Source organism: Heptranchias perlo, chromosome 11 (genome assembly GCF_035084215.1).
Source record: "Heptranchias perlo isolate sHepPer1 chromosome 11, sHepPer1.hap1, whole genome shotgun sequence".
Taxonomy (NCBI): domain Eukaryota; kingdom Metazoa; phylum Chordata; class Chondrichthyes; order Hexanchiformes; family Hexanchidae; genus Heptranchias; species Heptranchias perlo.
In genome coordinates, this window is record NC_090335.1 from 67,272,632 (window position 1) to 67,300,524 (window position 27,893).

At 42.5% G+C, this 27,893-nt stretch overlaps 1 protein-coding gene across 1 annotated transcript in view; it reads left to right on the forward strand.

Moving 5' to 3' along the window:
- pcp4b (Purkinje cell protein 4b) overlaps positions 1 to 27,893 on the forward strand; it is a 69,069-nt gene that overhangs the window by 37,509 nt on the left and 3,667 nt on the right. Inside the window, exon 2 of the mRNA XM_067992392.1 lies at positions 26,754 to 26,805. Within this exon, the coding sequence (XP_067848493.1) occupies positions 26,754 to 26,805 (52 nt within the window). The remainder of the gene's footprint in view (positions 1 to 26,753; positions 26,806 to 27,893) is intronic.

Consider the following 27,893-nt stretch of genomic DNA (forward strand, 5'->3'; position numbering starts at 1 on the left):
ATCTGTAAACAGCACACCAGCTGAGATTGCAACATCAACAAGCAATGACCCACAAGCCCAGGATCCCGAGTGCACTCATTAATAACAGGAGCGTAATCAGACAAAATTTGACACTGAGCCACATATTAGGATAGTGGTCAAGCATGGACACCCAGGCTGGACTTCACACTGAGGAGACAGACGGGGCCTTGATTTAACGTCTCATCTGAAAGACGGCACCTCCGACAATGCAGCGCTCCAGCAGTACTGCACTGGAGTGTCAGCCTAGATTATGTGCTCAAGTCTCTAGAGTGGGACTTGAACCCACAATTTTCTGACGCAGAGCTGAGAGTGGTACCACTGTAAAAATTGAAAAAAGAAAAAAAAGTTAGCGGACAAAGTTTGGAGAGAAACGTCAGAAACTCACTCGACAGTGCCACTTAGTGGCCGAATTCTGCAACTGGGTTGTGACAGTTGACATACCAAAATTGAATGGGAAATGTTGACATAAATGCATGACCAAAAATGTGACAGCAGGAAGTGAAGTTTGTGGACAGAAATGTGTGCACTCATTACAAATTTTAACAATACATAGCTGAGAAATAAAATCTAACACGATTAAACTGAAGCTTCAAAAGCATAAGCAATCAAGTGATGAGCAAACTTAAGATTCTTTGTCATAACGACACATATATAAACATCCCTGGAGAAGCCAGCCAATGTGAGGGGGTCACATGAGCACACGCATTCATGTGGGAATATAACAATTAGATATAAATTAAAAACGAACAGAAAAAGAACCACAGGCATCAGTAAAAGATAGCAATAAAATGAACGGTGGACATTTTTGAAAATCAATCAAAACATGCATACATGAGAGATCGGTGTGATAGGGTTCAGTGCTGTACGTACACGATTGCCTTTGATTTGAAAGTTGGAAATAAATTGGGTAATTATATTCAAAAGCAAAATAGCAAAAGGAAGCAAGAAAAGTTAATGTGAAAAATGGGATTTTTTAAATGAATGTCAGAAGCCCAGCAGCAAGTTTAAAAATCTCCAAATCAAACTATTGAGAAAATCTACACAGGTAGAGATTCTGTTTGCTGTGTATGGGGTGAACTCTCTCCCTGTAGAAACAAACCCAACTTATCCAAATCCAGTGAGTTTAGATAGAGATTAGCAATGACCAAGGTTTAGGCAGGGGCCTGATGATTTTCAACCAGCTAAAACCATAAAACTTTTAAGAAAATTGGCAAAAGAACCAGAAGGGATTTGAGGAGGCAATTTTTTTACATAGCGAGTTGTTATGACCTGGAATGCACTGCCTGAAAGGGCGGTGGAAGCAGATTCAATAGTAACTTTCAAAAGGGAATTGGATATATACTTGAGAAAGAAAAATTTGCAGGGCTCTGGGGAAAGAGGAGGGGAGTGGGACTAATTGGACAGCTCTTTGAAAGGGCCGGAACAGGCACGATGGGCTGGATGGCCTACTTCTGCGCTGTATAATTCTATGAGCTTACCAGCACAGAGCACCAGTAAGCTTTTCCAGCTAGGACCATGCTATGCATTAGTGCATTCATTTGCAGAGTTATCTGGAGCTGAATGAAAACTGCCGCAGCCCCAATAACAGGTCTACCCCTCCATGTCCCATTAATGAGTCAGGCAGCTCTATTTACCTCTGGTGTGTGTGTGTGTGTATGTGTGTGTGTATTTGTGTGCACGCGTATGTGTGCATGTGTGTAAACGTCGACACATATATGATCATTGGATCAGATCAAGATTGGACTCAGCCATGATGCCTATCACAGTCAAATACCCCGTGATTGTTCACTGTCTAGTGTCAGACTTGGGGAAGGGAGCTTCGGGTGCTGGTGTTGGCAGGACTGTAACCTAACACCAGTCACTGCCTTCAAATGAGATGGGGAGCAAAGGGAAGAAAGTGCAAAAACCGGATGTGGAAATAGCCACAGTGAATAATACAAGGAAATAATTTACAAAATGTTGAGTGTTCCCTTATTAATTCATGTGGTATCTGATGGGTGTTATACATGTGTGCAAACAGGTCATGAAAGGGCAAGCTTTGGAGAAAAAAGGCATATATGAATGGAAGGACATAATTGGTTTGAAAGCTAAGAGGCTTTTCATTAGTTAAAGTGACTAAACAAAGGGCTGATGTTTTTTTTATAACGCAAACCACAAACTTAAGAGGATGGAAGACGAGTGGCCCTCATTATATGTAACAGATGTGCTGGTTTACGTTTACTATAGCATCGTAATACTTTTACAAAACCAGGCACACAAAGTACAGTAATTCAATCCATCCCTTCAAAATTGAATTTCACTGCTACTTCTCCCTCTCTCCCCATCTGTTTCACATTCCTCTTTTCCTTCATTAACTTAAATGCTAGATACAGCCCTGCCACTGTCAGAGATACAAAAAAAGATAATTTAAGACTTCACAAAGTAATGAAGGAGGTGTTCTAGTGATTTAATAAAGTAGGATCAATGTTCTCTGCACTGAAGTAATATCTTGCTGCCTCACTGCCCTATCAATAATGTGCTACCAACATAGCATGAATCTTTAACCCATTATGTGCCTCAGGTTATACAATATCACCAACTTGCATTTATATAGCACCTTCAATGTAGTAAAACGTCCCAAGGCGCTTCACAGGAGCAGAAGAACCCAGAAGAGTTACATGTCATTTTTGTCATTGGTATTGTCATGCTCCAGCAGCACAGATGACACATTCTGACATGAATTATATCTGTATTCAGTGTGTTGATAAACATTGTCAGAAAATTGTTTCAGTATCTTTCCCATAGTCAAGTCCTTAGATACGGAATGCATTAATTTGGATTCAAGATAAATCCCTGTAGCTCAATTCTGCTGAGCCGTAACAAGATGGTGGCTTCCTCAGAGATAACTTTTAACTTCTCTAATTTGCTAATTTAAACTAGTTGTCAATTTTAAGATACCTGCCACCTTTTCTCATGATGTTCTCCTCTTTTTATTTATGCTTTCACTGAGGTTTTAATGCTGGGGGCTGGAACACTTTTCACGTTGAGCAGTGTGCACATTAAGCACTCTCGGACCATGATTAGCACAGTTAGATGCAGCTTAAAGCTTCCTCTACACTGGCCCAACAATTTGCCTCAGCTGTAACCTCAAAAGAACACCCCTTTTGCAACAGCATGGCATTTTTTCACTCTCCACAACAGCCACCCTATGGCCTTGCTGAGCAAAATTGCCAATTTAATGCTAAAATAGGAACATGTTTGTGCTATGGACTCAGGCTCACTAGGAACTGGATTGAAGTTGCTCACACTGACTTCACATAAGATCTTTACAACGGTTTGATTAGACTTTCATTGCCTCACACTGAACTAGATTTGAACCCAGCTCTGGAGAAACATTTCTTTTAATTTTTGGCTCTAAGGATATTGGATCTAATGAAGTCTTTAGCTAAATTCTGCCTTGTTACCGATTGGCCAGTTGCTATAACCACTGACACATGTCATAGGGTCTTTTAGGTTACTGGAAATGTTAGGTTTTCTTGCAAGTTATATCTGTTTCTACAGCAGCAACTGTTTAATGTCTATTTATGAGTCAGTTGACAAGTTATATGTTGCATATTACAGAAGCAAATGGAAAAAAATGTTTATAAAAGTAATTCGAAATTCGAAATCTGATCAAATCGACTTCCTGACCTAAACTGGCTCCATTGTCCTCCAATGCCTCAAGTTTAAAACCCTCATCCTTGTCTTTAATTCCCTCCAATGTCTCACCTCACTCCATCTGCACTCTTTTTCAGCCATACAATCTGACCTTTTGAGCATCCACCTCTCCCTTTGCCCCACAATCGGCAGCACAGTCTCCATCCACCTGGACCCTATTCTCTGGCATGCCCTCTGTAAACCCCACATCTCCCGTCTCTTTTTAAAAACTGCTTCATGACCTATCTCTTCAACCCAGCGTTTTGGACGCTCCTCCTAATCTCACCTTTCCTGATTTGACATCTGTTTTCCAATCTTCCTTTAGTGAAGCACTTTGGGTCATTTATTTAACATTAAAGGTGCTACATAAATGGACATTGTTGTTGAATACCTAGATTGTTTACATATAAAATAATGGATACTCAAGAAGAGGTAAAGACTGTAATTTAATCAAGAAGTTTGGATGGTTAAAGTAGAGTGAGCGAGTTACAGATTGAATGCTAATGGAGGAAGGGGTTCACATATACAGACTACATATAAAGAAATGAATACCTGGGATCAAGGTAAAGACCGTAATATAATTACAGGATTCAGATGGTTTATATATAAAGAATAGTTGGTGCCTCAGTGATTGTAACCCTATAATCATTAATGAAGAATTCAGAAAGCATAATAAACTGAATTACGAATGCCTGGTTGGGTTACAATCCTGCAATCATGGCGACTATCACGTTTAATAAAATATACTGCGAACAGCATAGAGCGGTTTTATTGAACGCTGGGTGCTACTTTTGCTGACCGCAGCCCTTAATGCAGGTATTGATGACTAACATGCTCCTCGTCAAGTTTATGGATGTATGACGGGCATATTTCCCATCTTATCCACTTTAAAAGTAAACTGCGATATAGTAGTTGGCAACTTAATATATAGCAAAGATTTATTGTACTATTCATGCTACCCAGCTTAGCACAGTCACTAAGACTATCAATATCAGTGGTTCAGTGGTGGTCCAATAAAATGATATTCTCAATTTTGTGTGATATGAGATGGTGTCAGTGTGGTAACTGCACTAGTTCTCCCATCACTGTCGCATTGTCAGCTAAGCTCAGATACATCTTTGGCTTAGCCCATAGAACTGAAAGAGGAAACATTTTGCTTCTTCCTGACCAACAGCCAACATCGTCCAGCTTTGGGGCTTCGAATTGAGTCATGGGTTAATTGATTATTAGAACTGAGAGGTTATGACTATTGGGAAAGACTGAACAGGCTGGGGCTTTTTTCTCTAGAAAAAAGAAGGCTGAGGGGTGACCTAATAGAGGGCTTCAAGATTTTGAAAGGGTTTAATAGGATAGACGTAGAGAAGATGTTTCCAATTGTGGAGGAGTTGAAAACTAGGGGCCACAAATATAAGATAGTAATGAATAAATCCAATAAGGAATTCAGGAGAAATTTCTTTACCCAGAGAGTGGTTGGAATGTGGAACTCGCTACCATATGGAGTAGTTGAGGCAATTAGCATAGATGTATTTAAGGGGAAGCTAGATAAGTACATGAGGGAGAAAGGAATAGAAGGATATGTTGATAGGGTGAGATGAAGTAGGGAGGAAGGAAGCTCTTGTGAAGCATAAACACCGGCATAGACCAGTTGGGCCGAATGACCTGTTTCTGTGCTGTAAATTCTATGTAATTCTATACAGTTAGCACACTTGCACTGTGAATGGATTTCAGAGGCTGTTTGACAATCACTAGAAGGGTGTAATGTTCAAGTGGCATCAACATTTTGGTCAGTCAACTTCAATGTTACAAAGATAAGTACAGGTGAGGGAAGTGCATTTAGCTCATCCCAAAATCCAACTGCCTCTTGAATGAATCCAGAGCTCATTCCTAGCCAGAAGACCATTCCAGGTATTGACCACTTTTTGCATGAAGAGGTGAGTTCTGGGAATTTCAGTCTATGTCCCATTGCCCTATAGTTGTGGTTAACTTGAAACAGTGCTCTGGAGTAACATTTTTTAGTACCTTCTATACTTCTACAAGGTCTTTGTGATGAACAGAGAGTCTCATCACACTTCAAATCGTAAGAAAGGCCATAAATATTTTAATATTTCTACGAGATGTGGTGAGTCACTTTAAACTTGGTTATTGCAAACTTATTTCCCCAGACTTGAACAGATATATTTCACTGTCTGGTACACAAAATGTCAGGTCAAATGCGTTATTTCTATGCAAATACATTTTGATTACAACGCAAGTAGAAATCACAATGTCCTGAAATTCATCACATTAAGGTAAATACTTGGAAATATGTTTGATGGGCCGGGAAGAAGTTCCATAAACCATTGCACTAATTGGATAAACTTGGTACAACTATGGGAGACATTTGTTGTTCTCCTGTAGCCCGAGGGTACGAGAGGTATATCCCAGACAGTGTGTTCCCTGTTTGCCGGTTCTTCTCGTACCACTCCTGCTGCAAGTAACATGGAGGTGGTGCAACGACGGTTCCAGGATTGCCCTGGAGTCTCCAGGAATTAAAGACTAATCTCCAGGGCACTGCTGCGGGCAACCCAGGAGAAAAATGATAGGGGCATTAAAAAATTGTGATTTTAAGAAAAAATTCTTTGAACACTTTTGTTTATTAGTTATAAAAGTATTGGATATGGGAAAAAAAGGCTGTTTGACTGACAGTCAAGAATCATCCAATAGGGTGTTATGGAGTCTATTCGCTTTCCAATTGGCAGGGGGAAGGCGGTGCACCATGAGCATGGACATGTTGGTTGACCAATGGCAGGAGTGTGGGGGCGGGGCAGTCAGAGGCAAGAGGTCATGTGATAATACCTCCAGGAATATGTCCAACCAGAGTTGGCAACCCTAAGCACAACGAGATTCCATGCTGGGTAAGCTAGATGTACGTATACATTCTATGTGACAGATGTTGGTCCAGGTTTGGTGTTATCAGTACATTTAACCAAGTGTCACATCTTTTGTAAATTTTTGTACATTAGAAGGGACTGTGAGTTAAAAGTTAAAAATAACACAAGCTGCTTTATTGCTTATGTTATTTTTAATTAACATGTTTTGTAGTTTATAACCTAAATCATGATCTAATGGAATGTTTATTGTATAGCAACCCAAAATCTAGGCCATCACAAGAGGGCTCGTGTCATATCCAGCAGGCTAAATACAGTAACAAAGGTTCCTCCTCAACTCATGAGCAATGCTATATTACCGGATATTGGCCTAGAAATTGGTTTGCGCTGGAAGATAGGCCTGAGGCACACTTGATATTGGGCCTCGGGCCTTATTTAAATGAGACCAGCAATCTGCAGACGCATGCTGGACATCCGCAGGCAGCTGGCTGGTGAATCGGCATCGCATTTCGAGCTACTGCATCGCCAGCAGCGGCCCACAGGTAGCTCCTGGGGGGGGGGGGAGAGGGGGCGGCGATCAGGAGGGGGCCGAGCGGGAGCTGGCAACGGACTTCGGCACTGCAGTGGAGCCGAGAGGAGAGCTCCTTGTTCCTCCCGGCTTCTCACTCAGGTAAGTATTTTTTAACAAACTTACCGTTTTGGTGGCGGCCTCCAGCGATCACTTTGTGGACCGCTGATTAGGCCACGTTTTCCTGATCGTGGTCAGTCCGGCCTCAGCTGTGTTCCGGGCAGACCAATTCTGTAAAGGTGGCCTGAAACAGGAGCTGAGCCCCTTATTTGCATATACAAAGGGCCTAACGCTTGTTTCAGGCGTGGTCCCAGGAAGCCTCTTTTTCTGCCTTTACCAATATGGTGCGTGATGCATTTCCGGCGTGGAATGTGTGAGCGCACACCGCCTGCCATATTGGACACTGGCTCCCATTTTATGCTTATAAAATGGGTGAGGTGTCAACCAATTTCTAGGCCATCGTGTGTGCTAAATCACAATTCAGGTCATAGGAAGTGATAACTGTTATGGAAGGTTTCTTTAGTGGAGAGCACAAGAAAAGTAAGTCCTCTCTCAGTTGCTTCCTTCCAAGGCTTAAGAGTCTTCATTTTTCTAACCTTTCTTCACAACTCAGTAGTCTGATACTGGGGATCAATCCTTGTGATCCTTCCCCGCACTTCTTCCAGGTATTGGATGATTCCCTTGTGTCTCTGTGACCATAACTGAATGCAATACTGAAGGTACTGACTGACCAGAGCTCTCTATACAGCTTCAGCACGATGCTCTTATATTTATCTCTGTAACCTCCTCCAGCCTTACAACCCTCCGAGATCTCTGCGCTCCTCCAATTCTGGCCTCTTGCGTATCATTCCACCATTGGCGGCCGTGCCTTCATCTGCCTAGGCCCTAAGCTCTGGAATTCCCACCCATAACCTCTCCACCTCTCCACCTCTCTCTCCTCCTTTAAGACACTCCTTAAAACCTACCTTTGACCAAGTCTTTGGTCACCTGACCTAATATCTCCTTATGTAGCTCAGCATCAAATCGCTCCTGCGGAGCACCTTGGAGGATGTTTTACTACGTTAAAGGCGCTATATAAATGCAAGCTGTTGTTGTTATACTCAACTGATTTGGTAATATAACGTTCTGCATGCTTTGTTGATTGCTGCTATGCAATGATTGGATATTCCCAATGTTGAGTCTATTATTACTCTCTCTTTCAGCCTCTCCCCTAGCTAATTTCAGTTCAAGACACCATTATATGTGCTTCTGAAGAGAGAGGGGATTGAGCGATTGTGGTGACAAGCTGAATGGCTGGGATTGATTGCTGAAAAAGAAAAGGGCTTTTATTGGGCCTAGTTTTCCATCCTGTTCTCAAAAATGTATACTTTATAGTTCTGCAGAATTGATAACTTAACAACCGCTGCAAGATAAGCTTTCCGTGTGCTTAGTAGAACAAATCTGTAGCTGAGTTTTTGGTGCAGGGTTATGCCAGGAGCAGTCCAAGAACCAGTGATAATCCTTTGAAAAAAAATATCTGCACGACTGCAGCTGGGAGTTGAAATAATTAGATACAATGTAAATTCCATCATCTAAAGATAGATTCAACATTTTTTTTATGGATTGGGTAGGAACAGCTTTAATAAAAAGCCTATGATTTTTCTTCAAGATGAATGCAGCGTGTGGTTGGATTTTAATGTAACTGCTCAAGATTATCGTTTTTCTTGTAAAAGAATATGTGACTGCCACTCATTTATAAATTGAGTTTTAATGATTGGAGCTGTGCAATTGCATTAAGTAAGAGGAAAAAATTCACTGCCTTATATCGCGTCGCCAACACAGGCTGAAGCCAAGGGAGGATGAATTGTTTATGTGCAGCCATTGTGCGGCTTTGAACAGGTGACGTTGGAAGAACGAAAGAAAGAACTAGCATTTCTCTAACGCCTTTCATGGCCTCAGGACGTCCCAAAGCGCTTTACAGTCAACAAAGTACTTTTGAAGTGTAGTCGCTGTTGTAATGTGAGAAATGTGGCAGACAATTTGCACACAGCAAGCTCCTACGAACAGCAATGTGATAATGACCATATAATCTGTTCTTTGATGATGGTTGAGGGATAAATATTGGCCAGGACACCAGAGAGAACTTCCCTGCTCTGCTTCAAAATAGTGCCATGGGATCTTTTACATCCACCTGAGAGGGCAGATGGGGCCTCGGTTTAATGTCTCATCCAAAAAGATGGCACCTCCGACAGTGCAGCACTCCCTCAGTAGTGCATTGGGAGCATGGGTGAAACTAGAACGAGGGGGCATAATCTTAGAATAAGGGGCTGCTCTTTCAAAACTGAGATGAGGAGAAACTTCTTCACTCAGAGGGTGGTAGGTCTGTGGAATTTGCTGCTCCAGGAAGCTGTGGAAGCTACATCATTAAATAAATTTAAAACAGAAATAGACAGTTTTCTAGAAGTAAAGGGAATTAGAGGTTACGGGGAGCGGGCAGGAAATTGGACATGATTTTAGATTTGAGGTCAGGACCAGATCAGCCATGATCTTATTGAATGGCGGAGCAGGCTCGAGGGGCCGATTGGCCTACTCCTGCTCCTATTTCTTATGTTCTTATGTTCTTATCAGCCTAGATTTTGTGTTCAAGTCCCTGGAATGGGACTATGAACCCACAACCCTCTGACTCAGAGGCAAGAGTGCTTCCAACTGAGCCAAGGCTGATGCCGAGAAATAGGTTAACCACCTGCACTCTCAGCTTCATGACCTGGGAGGGCAAGAGGAAAACAGAAGGGTGCATAGCATAGTCTTGTACAGATATGTAGAACAGTCAGCCACAGCTGTTTAGGATATGACAAAAAAAAGTTCTACCCAGTGTAGCCATAGGAGTGCTACAATTATCTCCGTGCCCCTGGCCTAGACCAGCCAAGATTCTGACTCCCGCTAGAAAATGAGAACATTGCTCAGCCATGATGCCGTTGAATAGTCTGCCAACTACTTAAGCTCAACAGTGATTAATACCCAGCTGGAGGATTGACTGGCAGCCATAAAACAATATTACACTAAGAGGGGAGCCATCTTGATGAAGTGTTGGCGTGTTGGTTAGGCAACCATGAAACCATGTCCTGCCATGAGTCAATGTCTTTAAGGGGAGAAGGAGGGGACAAATTGGAAGAAGGAAAAAATATGAAAAAAGGGCATTATATGCTGAATTGGCTTAAGCCTCGGTGTTAACATCCAATACAGTAACAAACTAATAAGGGTCACACACAAAGGTGATTGTTTGTTAGAAGGAAGGCTACCATGTCAGATAATGCTTTCCAAGCTATCTAAGCTTCTCAATCAACACACATACATGCCTATAATTGCTTACAGTGCAGCAAACAGTTATCGATTATTCCATTCAGAGACAGACACCAGTATTCTCGCTGGCCATTGTCACTGAACAAAAATATGTCCCCCTTCCAGCTCATGGGGTGCTTCCAAGATTACCACCATTCCTATGCTGCAAAAAGCAACATTCCTAGATGAGGCCAACATTGATTGCTTCCACCACCTTTCCTCAACGTGCCCATGAGCACATCAGCATGTTAGAGGAACCCAGCCCGACTTGGTACATGATGAAGTACTGTCAGCAGAGTGATAGCACTAAATCTGCTGATTATAATGCACTTCACCTCTTCAATAACCTAGATTAATCTTTTGCTATTAGAACATTGCCTTGTTAAGTTAATGAAGTCCATTCCTTTAAAAAGGCATGAATCCCCTGGAGTGTGCTCTCTTTAAGTGGTTAATCTCATTAATTGAGGGTGGCATTCGTGTCATTGTGATCAAAGTATAACAGAACTGGAAAATATTCCTAATTTAGTATAGTATGTAGCCAAGCATCCTACTAATGGGGCGTGTTTAAAGACCAGTCCTCATTATAATAGTGCAAAATGATGCTGGGTTTATAGGAAGGGTTAAGATTGGAGTTGTTCTTCAGGCTCAGATTTTAATTGAAACTGGTCGAACTAATATCTCCTGTTAATAGTACCCATATGTAGGCAACAACTTCTCTAAATATCTCCCTTCGTTGTTTATCTAATGCCGACCTTTTTCAGGTTTGAAGTGCTTCAGAGGGTACTTCTGATCTGTGCTATAAATAGAACACCTGCCAATCATTGCCGCCTCATTGTAATTCCATTTTAACAGATCTACTGACTTAAACTGGTCGGCGGTTCAGAGCGTGTTGCCCTCTTAAGGGGAATACTTGTCTGCAGTAATGGATCCTGGTGGACTTCATGGAGACTTTAATGACCTGGGCTCTGCCTTCTTACTCATTTCCCAATTATAACCAGTGAAGAAGGTCACAGGCTCTCTGAAGTTAGTGGAGCTGCCAAGATTTAATTTAAATTACGCATGCATTAAGCCCCACTTGCAATACATTACTCATGCTCACTGCCTTTAGGGGCTAAGGGATATTGCAGAGGGAGTTTTATTTTGCATCTAAATAATGTGCTGGCTACTTGATTGTGATCATAGAATCATATAACAAAGAAGGAAGCCATTCAGCTTATCCTGCCTGTGCCAGTACTTTGAAAGAGCTACTCAATTAGTCCCGCTCCCCTGTTCTTTCCCCATAGCCCTGGAATGTTTTTTCCTTTTCAAGTATTTATCCAATTCCCGTTTGAAAGTTACTATTGAATCTGCTTCCACCACCCTTTCAAGCAGTGCATTCCAAATTGTAACAACTCGCTGCATTAAAACATTTCTCCTCATCTCCCCGTCTTTTGCCAATTATCTTAAATCTGTGTCCTCCAGTTACCAACCCTCCTGCCAGAGGAAACAGCTTCTCCTTATTTACTCGATCAAAACCCCATCATAGTTGTGAACACCTCTATTAAATCTCCCCTTAACCTTCTCTGCTCTAAGGAGAACAATCCTAACTTTTCTAATCTCTCCACATAACTGAAGTCCTTCATCCCTCCTATCATTCTAGTAAATCTCCTCTGCACCCTCTCCAAGGCCTTGACATCCTTCCTAAAGTGTGGTGTCAAGAAATGGACACAATACTCCAGCTGAGGCCAAAGTGGTGATTTATAAAGGTGCAGCATACCTTCTTTGCTTTTGTACTCTATGCCTCTATTTATAAATGTAAGGAATCTTACAACACCAGGTTATAGTCCAACAATTTTATTTTAAAATCACAAGCTTTCGGAGATTATCCCCTTCGTCAGGTGAATGAGTGAAAGGTTCTCAAATCGCATATGCGATTTGAGAACATTTCACTCATTCACCTGACGAAGGGGATAATCTCCGAAAGCTTGTGATTTTAAAATAAAATTGTTGGACTATAACCTGGTGTTGTAAGATTCCTTACATTTGTCCACCCCAGTCCACCACCGGCATCTCCACATCTATTTATAAAGCCCAGGATCCCATATGCTTTTTTTAACAGCCTTATCGACTTGTCCTGCCATCTTCAAAGATTTGTGTATGCGTACCCCCAGGTCTGTCTTTTCCTGCACCCCCTTTAAAACTGTACCATTTAGTTTACATTGTCTCTCCTCATTCTTACTCCCAAAATGCATCACATAGTGGGTGAAAAAGGTGGGAATGTAATCTGATTCAGCGACATCCCCCACTTTCTATTTAAAACTGTTGGGGGTGATGCTTTCATGCATTCTCTAAATATGTTTATCGTATCGCATGTTATCGACACCTGCTTCTATAGTGCTATAGCAATATAAGTGTTTGTGCAAGGATAGATATCCTGGATTTTGGTGGGAGGGGTAGGGCAAAACTCTGCAGGACGTTTCCTCGGGATGTTAAATGGGCTGGGGTGGAATCTGAGATTCAGCCGATTGCGCATGGTGTGTGGAAAGAAGAGGTTGATAGGCTGAAGTGGTCTTTCCTTGTTACATGGTTTCTTATGGCCAGAAGACTGACCTGGGTTGTATGCAGTTGGATCTATTTTGGGTGGGAGGGAAACTAAGGCCATTCATTTCATTTGCCAAGGGGTAAGTTTTCCTCACCCGGGGCACGTAGAGAGGTACCTTGCCAGTCACCAATGCCTATCAGAACATTGTGAGCAGATTATTTTCTGTCTGTTGCTTTGAAATCACATGTGATTTCCCGATACGCACTGGAAGCAAATGAAACACCTCACTGCCATCCCGGGCTCGTAAAATTTAGGCACGCCTGTCAAAGTTAAAGGATCATTATCTCTGATCTGTCACCTGTTCTGATCCAGCAAATGCTCTGAACATTGGTTTATAGGAACATAGGAGAAGTAGCCCAATCAGTCGATTGAGCCTGTTCCGCCGTGCAATTAGATCATGGCTGATCTCTATCTTAACTCCTTCTACCCACCTTGGTTCCGTATTCCTTAATACCCTTGCCTGACAAAAATTTATCAATCTCAGTTTTGAAATTGTTAATTGACCCAGGGTTTTAAAGGAAGTAGGTGAGCACATTGCGGATGCCCTAACTATAATCTTTCAAAGTTCTCTAGATTCAGGAACTGTCCCTCTAGATTGGAAAATTGCACATATCACTCCGCTTTTTAAGAAAGGAGAGAGAGGGAAACCAGGGAATTATAGACCAGTTAGCCTAACATCTGTTGTGGGGAAAATGCTGGAGTCTATAATTAAGGATAAGGTGACTGAACACCTCGAGAATTTTCAGTTAATCAGGGAGAGCCAGCATGGATTTGTGAAAGGTAGGTCGTGCCTGACAAACCTGATTGAATTTTTTGAAGAGGTGACTAAAGTAGTGGACAGGGGAATGTCAATGGATGTTATTTATATGGACTTCCAGAAGGCATTTGATAAGATCCCACATAAGAGACTGTTAGCTAAGATAGAAGCCCATGGAATCGAGGGAAAAGTACGGACTTGGTTAGGAAGTTGGCTGAGCGAAAGGCGACAGAGAGTAGGGATAATGGGAAGGTACTCACATTGGCAGGATGTGACTAGTGGAGTCCCGCAGGGATCTGTCTTGGGGCCTCAATTATTCACAATATTTATTAACGACTTAGATGAAGACATAGAAAGTCTCATATCTAAGTTTGCCGATGACACAAAGATTGGTGGCATTGTAAGCAGTGTAGATGAAAACATAAAATTACAAAGCGATATTGATAGATTAGGTGAATGGGCAAAACTGTGGCAAATGGAATTCAATGTAGACAAATGTGAGGTCATCCACTTTGGATCAAAAAAGGATAGAACAGGGTACTTTCTAAATGATAAAAAGTTAAAAAAAGTGGATGTCCAAAGGGACTTAGGGGGTTCAGGTACATTGATCATTGAAGTGACATGAACAGGTGCACAAAATAATCAAGAAGGCAAATGGAATGCTGGCCTTTATATCTAGAGGACTAGAGTACAAGGGGGCAGAAGTTATGCTGCAGCTATACAAAACCCTGGTTAGACCGCACCTGGAGTACTGTGAGCAGTTCTGGGCACCGCACCTTCGGAAGGACATATTGGCCTTGGAGGGAGTGCAGCGTAGGTTTACTAGAATGATACCCGGACTTCAAGGGTTAAGTTAGGAGGAGAGATTACACAAATTGGAGTTGTATTCTCTAGAGTTTAGAAGGTTAAGGGGTGATCTGATCGAAGTTTATAAGATATTAAGGGGAACAGATAGGGTGGATAGAGAGAAACTAGTTCCGCTGGTTGGGGATTTTAGGAGTAGGGGGCACAGTCTAAAAATTAGAGCCAGACCTTTCAGGAGTGAGATTAGAAAACATTTCTACACACAAAGGGTTGTAGAAGTTTGGAACTCTCTTCTGCAAATGGCAATTGATACTAGCTCAATTGCTAAATTTAAATCTGAGATGGATAGCTTTTTGGCAACCAAAGGTATTAAGGGATATAGGCCAAAGGCAGGTATATGGAGTTAGATCACAGATCAGCCATGATCTTATCAAATGGCGGAGCAGGCACGTCGAGGGAAGAGAATTCAAGATTTCCACTCCCCTTTGTGTGAAGAAGTGCTTCCTGACATCACCCCTGAATGGCCTAGCTCTAATTTTAAGGTTATGCCCCCTTGTTCACCAGAGGAAATAGTTTCTCTCCATCTACCCCATCAACTCCTTTAATCATCTTAAACACCTCAATTAGATCACCCCTTAATCTTCTATATGCAAGGGAATACAAGCCTAATCTATGCAACCTGTCCTCGTAGTTGTCATAAATTGCCTCTGAATGTTTTCTAATTACTGATAATTACTTTTTTTTAGTATTGGAAAAACTCTTGTTGGATCGTATCCATTTAATCTGCAAAGTGCTCCACAGTTGTGAAAGACCTGAAGACAGCAATGTAACCAGAAACCCCATGTTGATACCGTTCTGAATACAGCCTGTTCATTTCTAAATGGAGGAATGTTGTAGCAAAAACTGTTAATGGATATCAGTTAGGGACAGAGCCGAGTGTCCTATTCCAGTCATAACACCATTAATCTTCCAACTTCAACTTACATTATGTGAATAGAACAAGATTCATGAGCAGACAAGAAACAAGATATAAAAATCTAGATACCTTCAGTACACTGGTAAGATTTATACACTGAGGATAAATTGCCTAAAGTTTGAAGAACACAAGCACGTGGAAATTTACTAGCAGTTAATGACTCCATCATACAATGGACTTGTATAGAGTTTGTGAGGGGAGTACTTTGATACATCTAGGTATCTTGGGTAGTAATAATAGGGGATTTCAACTACCCTAATATTAACTGGGATACAATCAGTGCAAAATGTATAGAGGGTGCAGAATTCTTAAATTGCATTCAGGAGAACTTTTTTAAGCCAGTATGTAGCAAGCCCAAAAAGAGGAGGAGGGGGGCAGTTCTGGATTTAGTTTTAGGGAATGAAGTTGGGCAGGTGGAAGGAGTATCAGTGGGAGAGCATTTTGGTGCTAGTGATCATAATCCAGTTAGATTTTAGCATAGTTATGGAAAGGGACAAAAATAGAACAGGAGTAAAAGTTCTAAATTGGGGAAAGGCCAATTTTACTAAGCCGACAAGTGATTTAGCAAAAGTGGACTGGAAACAGTTACTTGAAGGTAAATCAATGTCACAGCAGTGGGAGGCATTCAAGGAGGAGAGTCAAGGGGTTCAGAGTAAACATGTTCCCACAAAGAAAAAGAGTGGGACTGCCAAATCTAGAACCGACTGGATGACAAGGAGCATACAGGGTAAGATATGGCAAAAAAGGGAAGCTTATGTCAGACATCGAGAACTCAATATCGCAGAAAGCCTAGAGGAGTATAGAATGTGCAGGGGTGAAATTAAAAAGGAAATTAGGAAAGCAAAGAGAGGGCATGACAAAATACTGGCAAGTAAAATTAAGGCAAACTCAAAAATGTTTTATAAATACGTAAAGAGCAAGAGGATAACTAAGGAAAGAGTAGGGCCTATTAGAGACCAAAAAGGTAACCTATGTTTGGAGGTGGAAGATGTGGGAATGGTTCTTAATGAATACTTTGTGTCTGTCTTCACGAAACAGGGGGATGATGCAGAGATTGTAGTTAAGGAGGAGGAGGAGTGTGAAATATTGGATGGGATAAACGTAGTGAGAGAGGAAGTATTAAGGGGTTTAGCATCTTTGAAAGTAGATAAATTGCCAGGCCCAGATGAAATGTATCCCAGGCTGTTAAGAGAAGCAAGGGAGGAAATAGCAGAGACTCTGACCATCATTTTCTGATCCTCCCTGGCTACAGGCATGGTGCCGGAGGATTGGAGGACTGCTAATGCTGAAACGTTGTTTAAAAAGGGAGAAAGAGATAGACCGAGTAATTATAGGCCAATCAGTCTAACCTTGGTGGTGGGCAAATTATTGGAATCAATCCTGAGGGACAGCATAAATCGTCATTTAGGGAGGCACGGGTTAATCAAGGACAGTCAGCATGGATTTGTTAAGGCAAAGTCATGTCTGACTAACTTGATCGAATTTTTTGAGGAGGTAACAAGGAGAGTTGATGAGGGTAATGCATTTGATGTAGTGCACATGGATTTTAGCAAGGCTTTTGACAAGGTCCCATATGCAGACTGATCAAAAAAGTAAAAGCCTATGAGATCCAAGGGAAAGTGGCTAGTTGGATCCAAAATTGGCTCAGTGGCAGGAAGCAAAGGGTAATGGTTGACGGGTGTTTTTGCGACTGGAAGGCTGTTTCCATTGGGGTTCTGCAAAGCTCAGTACTAGGTCCCTTGCTTTTTGTGATATATATTAATGATTTAGACTTGAATGTGGGGGGCTTGAACAAGAAGTTTGCAAATATACAAAAATTGGCCATGTGGTTGATAGTGAGGAGGAAAGCTGTAAACTGCAGGAAGTTAGCAATGGACTGGTCAGATGGGCAGAAAAGTGGCAAATGGAATTCAATTCAGAGTAGTGTGAGGTAATGCATTTGGGGAGGACAAACAATGCAAGGGAATACACAATAAATGGAAGGATACTGAGAGGTGTAGAGGAACAGAGGGACTTTGGAGTGTATGTCCACAGATCCCTGAAGGTAGCAGGACAGGTAGATAAGGTGGTTAAAAAGGCATACGGGACACTTTCCTTTATTAGCTGAGGCATAGAATATAAGAGAAGGGAGGTTATGCTAAAACTGTATAAAACATTGGTTAGGCTACAGCTTGAGTACTGCGTACAGTTCTGGTCACCACATTACAGGAAAGATGTGATTGCACTCGAGAGGATACAGAGGAGATTTATGAGGATGTTGCCGGGGTTGCTATGAGAAAAGATTGGATAGGCTGGGGTTGTTGAAACAAAGGAGGCTGAGGGGTGATTTAATTGAGGTATATAAAATTATGACGGAACTAGATAAAGTGGATAGGGAGGACCTATTTCCCTTAACAGAGGGGTCAGTGACCAGGGGCCATAGATTTAAAGTAATTGGTAGAAGTATTAGAGGGGAGCTGAGGAGAAATTTTTCACCCAGAGGGTGGTAGAGGCTGAAACCCTCAACTCATTTAAAAAGTACTTGGATGTGCAATTGAAGTGCCGTAACCGACAGGGCTATGGACCAAGTGCTGGAAAGCTGGATAGCTCTTTCTCGGCCGGCACAGACAAGATGGGCCAAATGGCCTCCTTCCCTGGTAACTTTCTATGATTCTATGACAGTGCTTTTGCTGGGAGCAATTATACATTGCCTGTACCACACCTCACACAAGCTCCAAATATAAATATATCTTTAATAACAGTCCAACCTATCAATGGTGCATGAAATGAACTTGGTGCTGACGATGCGCGTAATGGGTTTTCAGTAAGTCCAATGCCCTAATTCACACCTTTCAATAAATGATATCCTTGTACTTTTTTGTAGCCAAGTTCTGTTTGTTCAGTGTTTACAGCTTTATGAAAATACATTATGGCATGTTAGATGATATAAAATGTACGTAGACTGTGGATGCAGTAAACTAAAACCCAGTATCACTGCATGGTAGAGAATCACTTCAACTTTGTAGCACGTCATACCACGGAAGTCAAAAATATCAATCATGTTCAGAAATACACCACCAATACTTCCCACCTTTGTCAAAGAGAAGACACAGCCTGAAAGTATACAGAGTGTTGTTTGGTGGCATCTAGCTGCCATCTTAATGTGGTTGTCATTCCCTGTCGTATCCTGGAGCAGCTCCAACGTTGGGCCAGCCTGGAAGCAATCCAAAGCTGTCTGATGGTGGCTTACACTTATATAACACCTTTAATATAGTGAAACATCCCAAGGTGTTTCACAAAGGCAGGGGCTGTGTATGCATACCGAGTAGGAATTGGGAGAAGAGGAATAGGGGAGGAGACCGAAGGGCAGGAGAAATGTAGCAAATTAGAGGAGTTTAACGGTGGAGGGTCCTGGTGGTGAAATGGAGGCATGGATGGAGTTGGGGGGGGGGGGAGAGGATGGGGGGACACACAGAACTCCTGTCCTCTGGAAAACATGCAAACCATCAGTAAATAATGAAAATGAATAACATTTAACATCAATGTCATCTGGGGACCTATGTTAATACCTAGAAATAGGAAGGAAAAGTATAAAGGAAATGAATCTGTCGGATTAATGTGAGTTTGTTAATGAGATACTTTGAGCAGTGGAACTTGACTTATTGTTGACTAAATACCTGAAGAGCTTTGGGACGTCCTGAGGTCGTAACAATTGTTATATAAATGCAAGTTCTTTCTTTTCTGCATTGACACTCAGCAATACTTCGTCTCCGTGGCAACTAACTCTGATAACCAGCTGACAGGCTTGTCATGATTTCAATCCATATATATGTTTTTCAGACAGAGGAGAGAGGGGAACATGATTTTAGTGGATAGCTATTTTCTCTACACTTGACGGAGATGAACTGCTCTACGTTGTGAGACTTCAAAAGGAGTGGTGCCATTTTTGGAGCCACTTGCTGCGAAAATTTCACTTGGCTGGGGAATGGGAGTGGTTGGGCTGCAACAGACCCCATAACCTCCTCAAACAGGAGACTGAATCGAGTGATGTGGTATTCAAGTTTCTGTCTCGCTTGTTGTTAAAGCGATTGGAGAGGGTACTACAATTGGTTTAAGTTCTTCTGGGCAAGCAAGAGGACAAAAATCAGCCAGCATAATCACCTCTGATCATTATTCAGTGATCCCTACTGAAAAGTGCATGCGTGTGGATTTTGGGTAATACATGGAAATTACGACATGGAAATAGTCCATTTGTTCCAAGTAGCCCATGTCAATGTTTAACCTCTTGGCGAGCAATTAGTTCCAATTATATTTACCAATCCTGTTTCCATATTGTTTTAATCCTCTTTTCCTTCATTTACCTATCTAATTCAATCTTGAATGTTGACATAGTTTCTGCCTCAATATCCTTCCTATAATGTGCAGCCCATTGCTGTACCCTGTACAGAGAGCTTTACAACTACTCTCTGTGTAAAGAAATGTATCTTTCTCTCCATTATAAATCTCCTATATTTAATCTTGTATCTATGGCTCCTCATTCTAGACACCTCAACTACTGGAAACATAATGCTTCTATCTAGCTTGTCCCATCTTTTCATAGTCTTAAACACCTCTATCATATCGCCCTGTACAGCATTGTTACTCTAGTGAAAAAAGCACCAATTTTTCTTGCCAGTGTGCTTATTCCTCCAAATTGATGTATTCCAATGGGGACTGGATGATGCAATGGGCTGGTACATGTATTTTCAACCTCTGGGATCTAGGTTTGAGTTTAGTACAGACTGATAGGACTAATGCCTCCTCCTGCTGCCACTAGGAGCTGTATCTGGTCAGTGTCAAAGTCCCCAGTTCCTCATAGGTGCAAATCAATCAGCAATCTTGCAGTGAGGGTGGTTGGTGCAGGAAATGGAAATAAGATACTGGTACATTAGGCAGCGCTGTTCTATGATTGAGGTTAAAGTCCGTTGTTTATGCAAAGGGAACAACATTCTGTATTTGGCTCTGCTACATCTGGCTCAGAAGTGCTTGATGCTGATGCAAAAAGTGTTCCATTCCATACCACTGACATCTCTTTGATGTGTATAAAAAAGCAGTTCCCATGTCGACTGTATCCTTACCCGTTAGGAAGACCTCAGTATCTATATGCTCAGTAGCGTTAGTCCAATGGATTCAACAGATCTCATTTCTTAACAAAACCCTCTGGGAACCTATAGGATTTATAAATATTTTTTCAAATAAACACTGTGACATTCCAGAAGCAATATTTGAAAACCCACTTGGTTTCCTCTTGGGCTATGGGGAAAGGGCGGGGGAGTGGGACTAGCTGGATTGCTGTTGCAGAGAGCCAGCACGGGCTCGACGGGCCGAATGGCCTCCTTCTGTGCTGTAACCATTCTCTGATTTCCTGAGAATCTAACAGTATCCTGCCTGGGAGTTTTAGAGCAGTATTAGGTCATAGCGCCGGTAATGGTGGATTTTTTTTTCCTGTGCACTTCTCACCTGATGAAAGGATGCAAAATCATATAGAATTATATCGAATTTACAGCACAGAATTCAGCCCAGTTGGTCCATGCCAGACCAGTTGATAGGGACAAGCAGTTGTTTTGGCTTGTTTACCTCTTTTCTCCTGAAGGTGCTGGGGTACAGTTCCAGCTATCCTCTGGTACCTCTCCCAAATGATTATATTTTGTGCATGACCTTGGATAGTGAGTATTAGCAAGCTAATTGATTATAGAGGGCGTCACGGCTGAATCCAATCCTCTCCTCACTCACTTGCCAGCAGAGGTCATTGGATAGTGTTCAGGAGCAGGAAACCTCCCTAGCCCAGGGGTCCAGAGATCAATTTAAGACCCCCAATTGATGTTTGGTTGAGATCAACAAACTAACCAGCGTGTCTTCCTGCATGATTTTCCATCCACTAGGAGTGCGAATTTGTAAAATGATCTCTCAACTTTTCTAAACTGAATGTTGTCATTGTTGGCTCAATGGTAGCACTCTTACTTCTGAGCTAGAAGCTTGTGGGCTGAAACCCCACTCCAGAGGCCTGAGTACACAATCTAGGTTGACAATTCAGGGTAGTACTGAGGGAATGCTCTGTTATTGGAGATGCATCTTTCAGATGAGACGTCGGCCCTCTCAGGTGGACTTACAAAATCCCATGGCACTATCCGAAGAGGAGTAGGGGAGTTCTCAAGGTATCCTGGTCAATGTATATCCCTCAACCAACACCACGAAAACAGATTATTTGGTCATTTATCTCATTGCTGTTTGTGGGACCTTGCTGTGCGCAAACTGGCTGCCGCGTTTCCTACATTAAAACAGTGACTATGTTTCAAAAGTACGTAATTGTCTGTGAGGCGCTTTGGAATGTCCTGAGGTTGTGAAAAGCACTATTTAAATGCAAATTTATTCTTTCTTCCTTCTTTACTAATAGTGTGATATCACATGTGGCAGAATCTTAGCAATGTTTTTTCTTAGCAATGTGAATTTTAGCGATGTGATTCTTGGCAATATAGATCTTAGCAATGTGAATCTTAGCAAAGTAGCATGGCCATGTCACTGGACTGGGCTGCAATAGGTGAAGTAAGTACCTAGTAACAACATTTTAGAACTATGCTAATTTATTACAAAAACACACACAAAAAAAAGTCAAGTCCTACGAATGAGTTAATATTTTGGGGCATTTTCATGGTCTAAATACTTACAAGCGACAGACGTGGTTCAGATTCTTCACAAGTGCCGACCAGATCGGATGTAACAGATTAGCATCTTTTGGGGTTCGGGTATTATTGAAGTGTTCAAAGATTCAAAGTTTTTTCGCATCTCTAGAGAGGTCCAGCCTCTATTTTGAAGCCCGTGTGTATTATTTAGGTGGTACTGAGTAAATGCCCGAGGTTCCTGAGATTTTTCTACATTTAATATAACCTTGTTTGTACTGATCTGTGGGACTCCGCCAATGTATTAACCTCGCTTTGCGGAATATGCTGCATTGCACTTTCGTTGTCGACACACTCAGATGCTGATCAACACGTAATTGGATTTCTCAGAAATGCTGTGCCTGAATCAGGAGTCCTATCAGCTGTAGATACCATCAGTCACTTTGGAAATCGTCACATCGCCGATTGGGCAAATAGATTTTTTTTTGAACAAAAAGTGATGACTTAAAAAATACTGGCTTGTGGTTTCCTCCTGTATTACTGTTAAAAAAATGGATAGTTGAGAACCGTTCCCCCAATTTTTGTCTTTTTCTTCTCTCTTTCCCCCCCTCTCCTGATTTTGCTCAGCACAGTTCCATGAAGGCTGGTGGAAATCTTCACCCAGTGGGCGGCCTTCATATTTTGGATGATCTAGAGAATGAGGGATAGTAGGCAATTTGAAAGAGGGAGGCGGAGGGCGAGTCGAATCCCTACAGTTGTCTCCCAATCTTCACACAGCCGGGGTCGCTGAACAGTGATCAGGAACAGAAACCCTGGCTGATTTGTGTTTTCTTTTCATAGCCCAGGGACACCCTAGCACTCCTACTAAGGAGAGACTCTAATCTTTCACAGGAGTTTATACTTCATAGCTGATTTTATAAATGTGCTCTCCCAGCCAGAACTGCATAATCGGGAAATCACGGGCACTCTTCCCACAATTTTCCATCCGTTAATTGTAATGGGGAATTCGCCCACAATTTTCCGTTGTGTGCTCCCAGAGGGCGATGCTCCCCGTTGGACAGTGCATGCGTAAAATCAACTCTATAATGTTGGGGTTGGATCAGGAATTCTAAACGATGGGAAGTGATTTAGAGCATTGCAATTCTATGCTGGGGTGGAATTGGAGTTGAATCAGGTATTGGCTGATCCAGAGGGCGTTTTTGTTTTAAGAGTATATCAACCTTTGTTTTCTCCCCTTTGTGACCTCTCCCGGTAATGTTTGTCCTGCACTTGCTCTGTTGCGCTTCTTGCTTTTAGACCTCCTTTTATCTTGTCCTTGAGCTGACTGCTGGAGAGCTGATCATGGCCCTTGCTCAATTTTCCCTCCATCTCTAGGGCCATCTGATGCATCCCCACTAAAGTGGAGCCTAGATCAAGAATTCAGTGGGGTGAGAATCATATAGGTGACCCTTAACTTCCTGACACTAAGGACTGAATTTTCTTTTAAGGGCGCAGTCACAATGGGCCAGACTTCTGTCCGCCTCCCCCCCACCCCCGCCCCTGACTCTGCCCCAACTCCAACCTATTTCCCTAGCTTGGGGGTCTTTCCCAATGCATGGCGAGCTCCCACCAGGATTCCCACTGTCAAGAGTGAGCCCATCAACTACCTCAAGGGAAATGACCGTGTTGCTGCAGCGAGATTCCCGAGCGCCATAAGAGACGGGAAAATGTTAAAGGGACAGAGACCCCCAATGACTGATGGAGCTACAGTTTTGCAGGCCTCGGCAGAGACCGATGGGGCGTCAATGGGGGGCCGGATCAAAGAGGAGAGGAGATCACTACAAGGCCTTCTTCCTCCATGGAGGAACCTCAGGGCTGTTTCCACCACCTTCTGGGGCCTACCACCACCTTTTCCATGGCAGTCCCAGGAATTGGCAGTAACACAGACAGATGAGCGGGAAATCCATTGGGGTCTCAGGCTCCATTCCCCTTGCCATCATTTACATGCAGTGGCAGGGAGTAGTGGGGGATGCAGGTCAGGTGGTAAGGTGGCGGTAGGCCTGACCAGCTCAATATCCTATCAATCTCTGTTAATTATCCCAACCAATTTTGGGCGGGCTTGCAGAGGAGAATCTAGCCCTAGAGGTCATTACTCTAATGCACTGCCTCACCTCACAATGCACCGTTTTATTTGGAAGCTGTTGAAGTCAGTGTGGTCAGCAAATAATATGAGTTAAAAGTCTTTAGTAGGCATTAAAAATTCAGTGGATTGGATAGGAACTGCTATCTCTATAGAAACACATGGCAGTATGTCATCACTTACTCTCACTAATAAGAGGTTTGAACCACTGAACATTTCTATACTTAGATACATTTTTAACAGCAGGGGACAAAGCCTTCCCATTCTACACAAGAGACTTTAAAGTGCCTGTTTGCACCAATCTTCCCTTATTACAACCATAACTCATTAAACTCTTATCAATTGTGAATTACGGAGGCGGTCTATCTAATATAGTGTGATTTCCCACAAATTGAACTATGGGTTGTGAAGTTAATCATAAACAGAGAGCAGAAATTGCTAGTTTTGGTCCCATCACTCAACATTTTGTGTGCAATTACTCTTTCTGAAGGATTGAAGTATTTTTTTGTTTGTTGAGCTAAGTTATTATTGCATTTCCCTTTTGAAAGAAAGCGAGAAAGACTTGCATTTATACAGGCTCTTTCATGACCTCAGGAAGTCCCAAAGCGCTTTACAGCCAATAAAGTACTTTTTGAAGTGTAGTCACTGTTGTAATGTAGCAAACGCGGCAGCCAATTTGAGCAAAGCAAGCTCCCACAAACAGCAAATGATAAATGACCAGATACACTGTTTTAGTGATGTTGGTTGAGGGATAAATATTGCCCAGGACACTTTTGCTTTCTTAATCTCCATTGTACTATTCACCTTCTGAAGCTAAGACTAGGTGAATGAACGATCTGTTTCAGATCTCTTTCTGCACCATTGTGAAACCCGCTAGGGTGTGTCAAAGATTTAACTGTGAATAACTCTTGCTCTCTCCAATTTCCCCTTGCTTCCTAGAGGGGAGTTTCCCAGACTCCACTTGGTGCTGAAACTGTGTAACTCAGCTCATGGGAGACCATGGACTCAAATCCACATCCCAGTTCATTGTTGCTGTAATGTGGCGCACCACTGTGCTGTTTGGAATTTTAAAATTCCGCTATTTATTTTACCAAAATGATTCAGATTTAGGGCTACATAAGAAAGCTTGAAAGCAGAAAAGTGCTTTTCAGCCCATCAAGGCTGCTCATTCCACAGTCCATGGACTCTTCTTCTCCTCCCACCCAAGATTCATATACTCTTCCTAACCCTCTTGCTGACCTCCAACCCCAAAAATAATCTTTAAAGAATTCTCATAAGCACATTCTATAATTATGCTCCGTCCTGGGTCGCCGTATGTAATGCATCATTTTCCAGGCCAAGGAAGACAAATGGGTAAGTTGGGTCCAGGCCACTACTAATCATTCTCTTGGACCAAGCACTAAGAGTTGTGTCAGAGTGGCCTAAGATAACTCTTCCCTAATTCTTCCTCCCCTCTTGTGAGGGAGCATTTAGCTTCTTCTCAGGGTAATAGCCTGAGTTTTTTTTCCCCTACTCTTACTCTTGCTTTTCACATCTCTCCTGAAGACAATGACTCATGGTCCCATGGACACTGAAAACAAATACCTCAGAAATGACCTGGGAAAATAGATAATATGTATGGCACTTGCATGTTGTTAACTGAGCACCAGATGGTGCCCTGAAGGGAGTAAGCGCATTGTAGTAATTACACTCCAAGGTCTCTCGTAATTCTTTCGTTATTCTTTGACGGAATATTCCAAAGGGTCTGGAAATAAAGTCAGCTGGTTATTGCCACAGCAATTTGAGCAAATCGGACATAACAATAGGATTCAAACTTTGTGTGTGAGCGTGTAGTGTTGTCAAGCTATTTTACTATGTGGTGGGTGGGGGAAATCACTCGAGATCCAGCTTCCAGATGCAAACATTCTTCAGCAAGCTTCAGTGCACAGCAATCGGGAACAGAAAGGAAACTGCCTATGTAAACTTCTCACACTGTAATTACATGTTCTGTCAGCACCACTGATGGGAGGGGGTAATAATAGTGTGACAAGTTTACATAGGCAGCTTCCACTATAAATGAGGTCATATGGGTTTGTAACAGAATAAAAATAAGGACTGAGTGTGTGACTGAACCACTACTGTGCACCCTGATCCAATTATCTCTGCCCTCTAATCCCACTTCAATTCCTGACTGGGAGGTCTCTACTGGTGCTAAACCCTTTAACTTTCCCTTGGGCAACTGATGATGAGATAACCAAGCAATGGGATTGACAATATCTGTGGAGATGTGCCTCGGCTGGTGTTTCCTACTGTCCATACTGAAGATGGCATAATGGATGCCAGAGGATTACAGCAATTATCAGAACATTCCAATGGTTAAAATGAATCTGTGACCAGCGTAAAGAGGCTGCATACGAAACTTAATCCATTTAATGTTTCACTTTCTTTTCCAGAGAAAAAACACTGGAGCAAAATATGGGAAAGAGAAGACATCTGACGGCAAAGGTAAATATTTTTCATTTTTATATTCATATCCACACTCACACAATAGGGAATAGCAATGAATGAAGCTCAAAGCTGTCCACCACTGGCATTTTCCTCGTGGGTCTGTTGTAGACTAATTGAGAAGAGATTGATAGCTGTGATTAGTCAACAACTCCCTGAACGTTGTATAATGTGACTACCGGATAGTAGAAGGTGAACTAGATGGCCACTCAAAAGCAAATAAAAACTCACCTTACGGGCTCCTCTTCGGCAGGGCTGCCAGCTGAAACTGGGCAGAGTGTTCATGGAGCTTGCTGCGCCCAGTGAGTTCTCGGGGTTCTATGCATGTCTCGGTTTGCATGTTAAAAGAGTGCACCACCTGACTCAGGTGGGTGCCCAGCGTAAGGGGCTTGGGAAGATAACGTCGGCCATACGTTGGTGTGAACGGGGCGGTAAGTCAAACCCGCCATTATAGGGTTTATTTATTGCCCATCCCTAATTGCCCTTGAGAAGGTGGTGGTGAGCCGCCTTCTTGAACCGCTGCAGTCCGTGTGGTGAATGTTCTCCCACAGTGCTGTTAGGAAGGGAGTTCCAGGATTTTGACCCAGCGACGATGAAGGAATGGCGATATATTTCCAAGTCGGGATGGTGTGTGACTTGGAGGGGAACATGCAGGTGGTGTTGTTCCCATGTGCCTGCTGCTCTTGTCCTTCTGGTGGCAGAGGTCACGGGTTTGGGAGGTGTTCTCGAAGAAGCCTTGGCGAGTTGCTGCAGTGCATCCTGTGGATGGTACACACTGCAGCCACAGTGCGCCGGTGGTGAAGGGAGTGAATGTTTAGGGGTGGATGGGGTGCCAATCCAGCGGGCTGCTTTGTCCTGGATGGTGTCGAGCTTCTTGAGTGTTGTTGGAGCTGCACTCATCCAGGCAAGTGGAGAGTATTCCATCACACTCCTGACTTGTGCCTTGTAGATGGTGGAAAGGCTTTGGGGAGTCAGGAGGTGAGTCACTCGCCACAGAATACCCAGCCTCTGACCTGCTCTTGTAGCCACAGTATTTATATGGCTGGTCCAGTTAAGTTTCTGGTCAATGGTGACCCCCAGGATGTTGA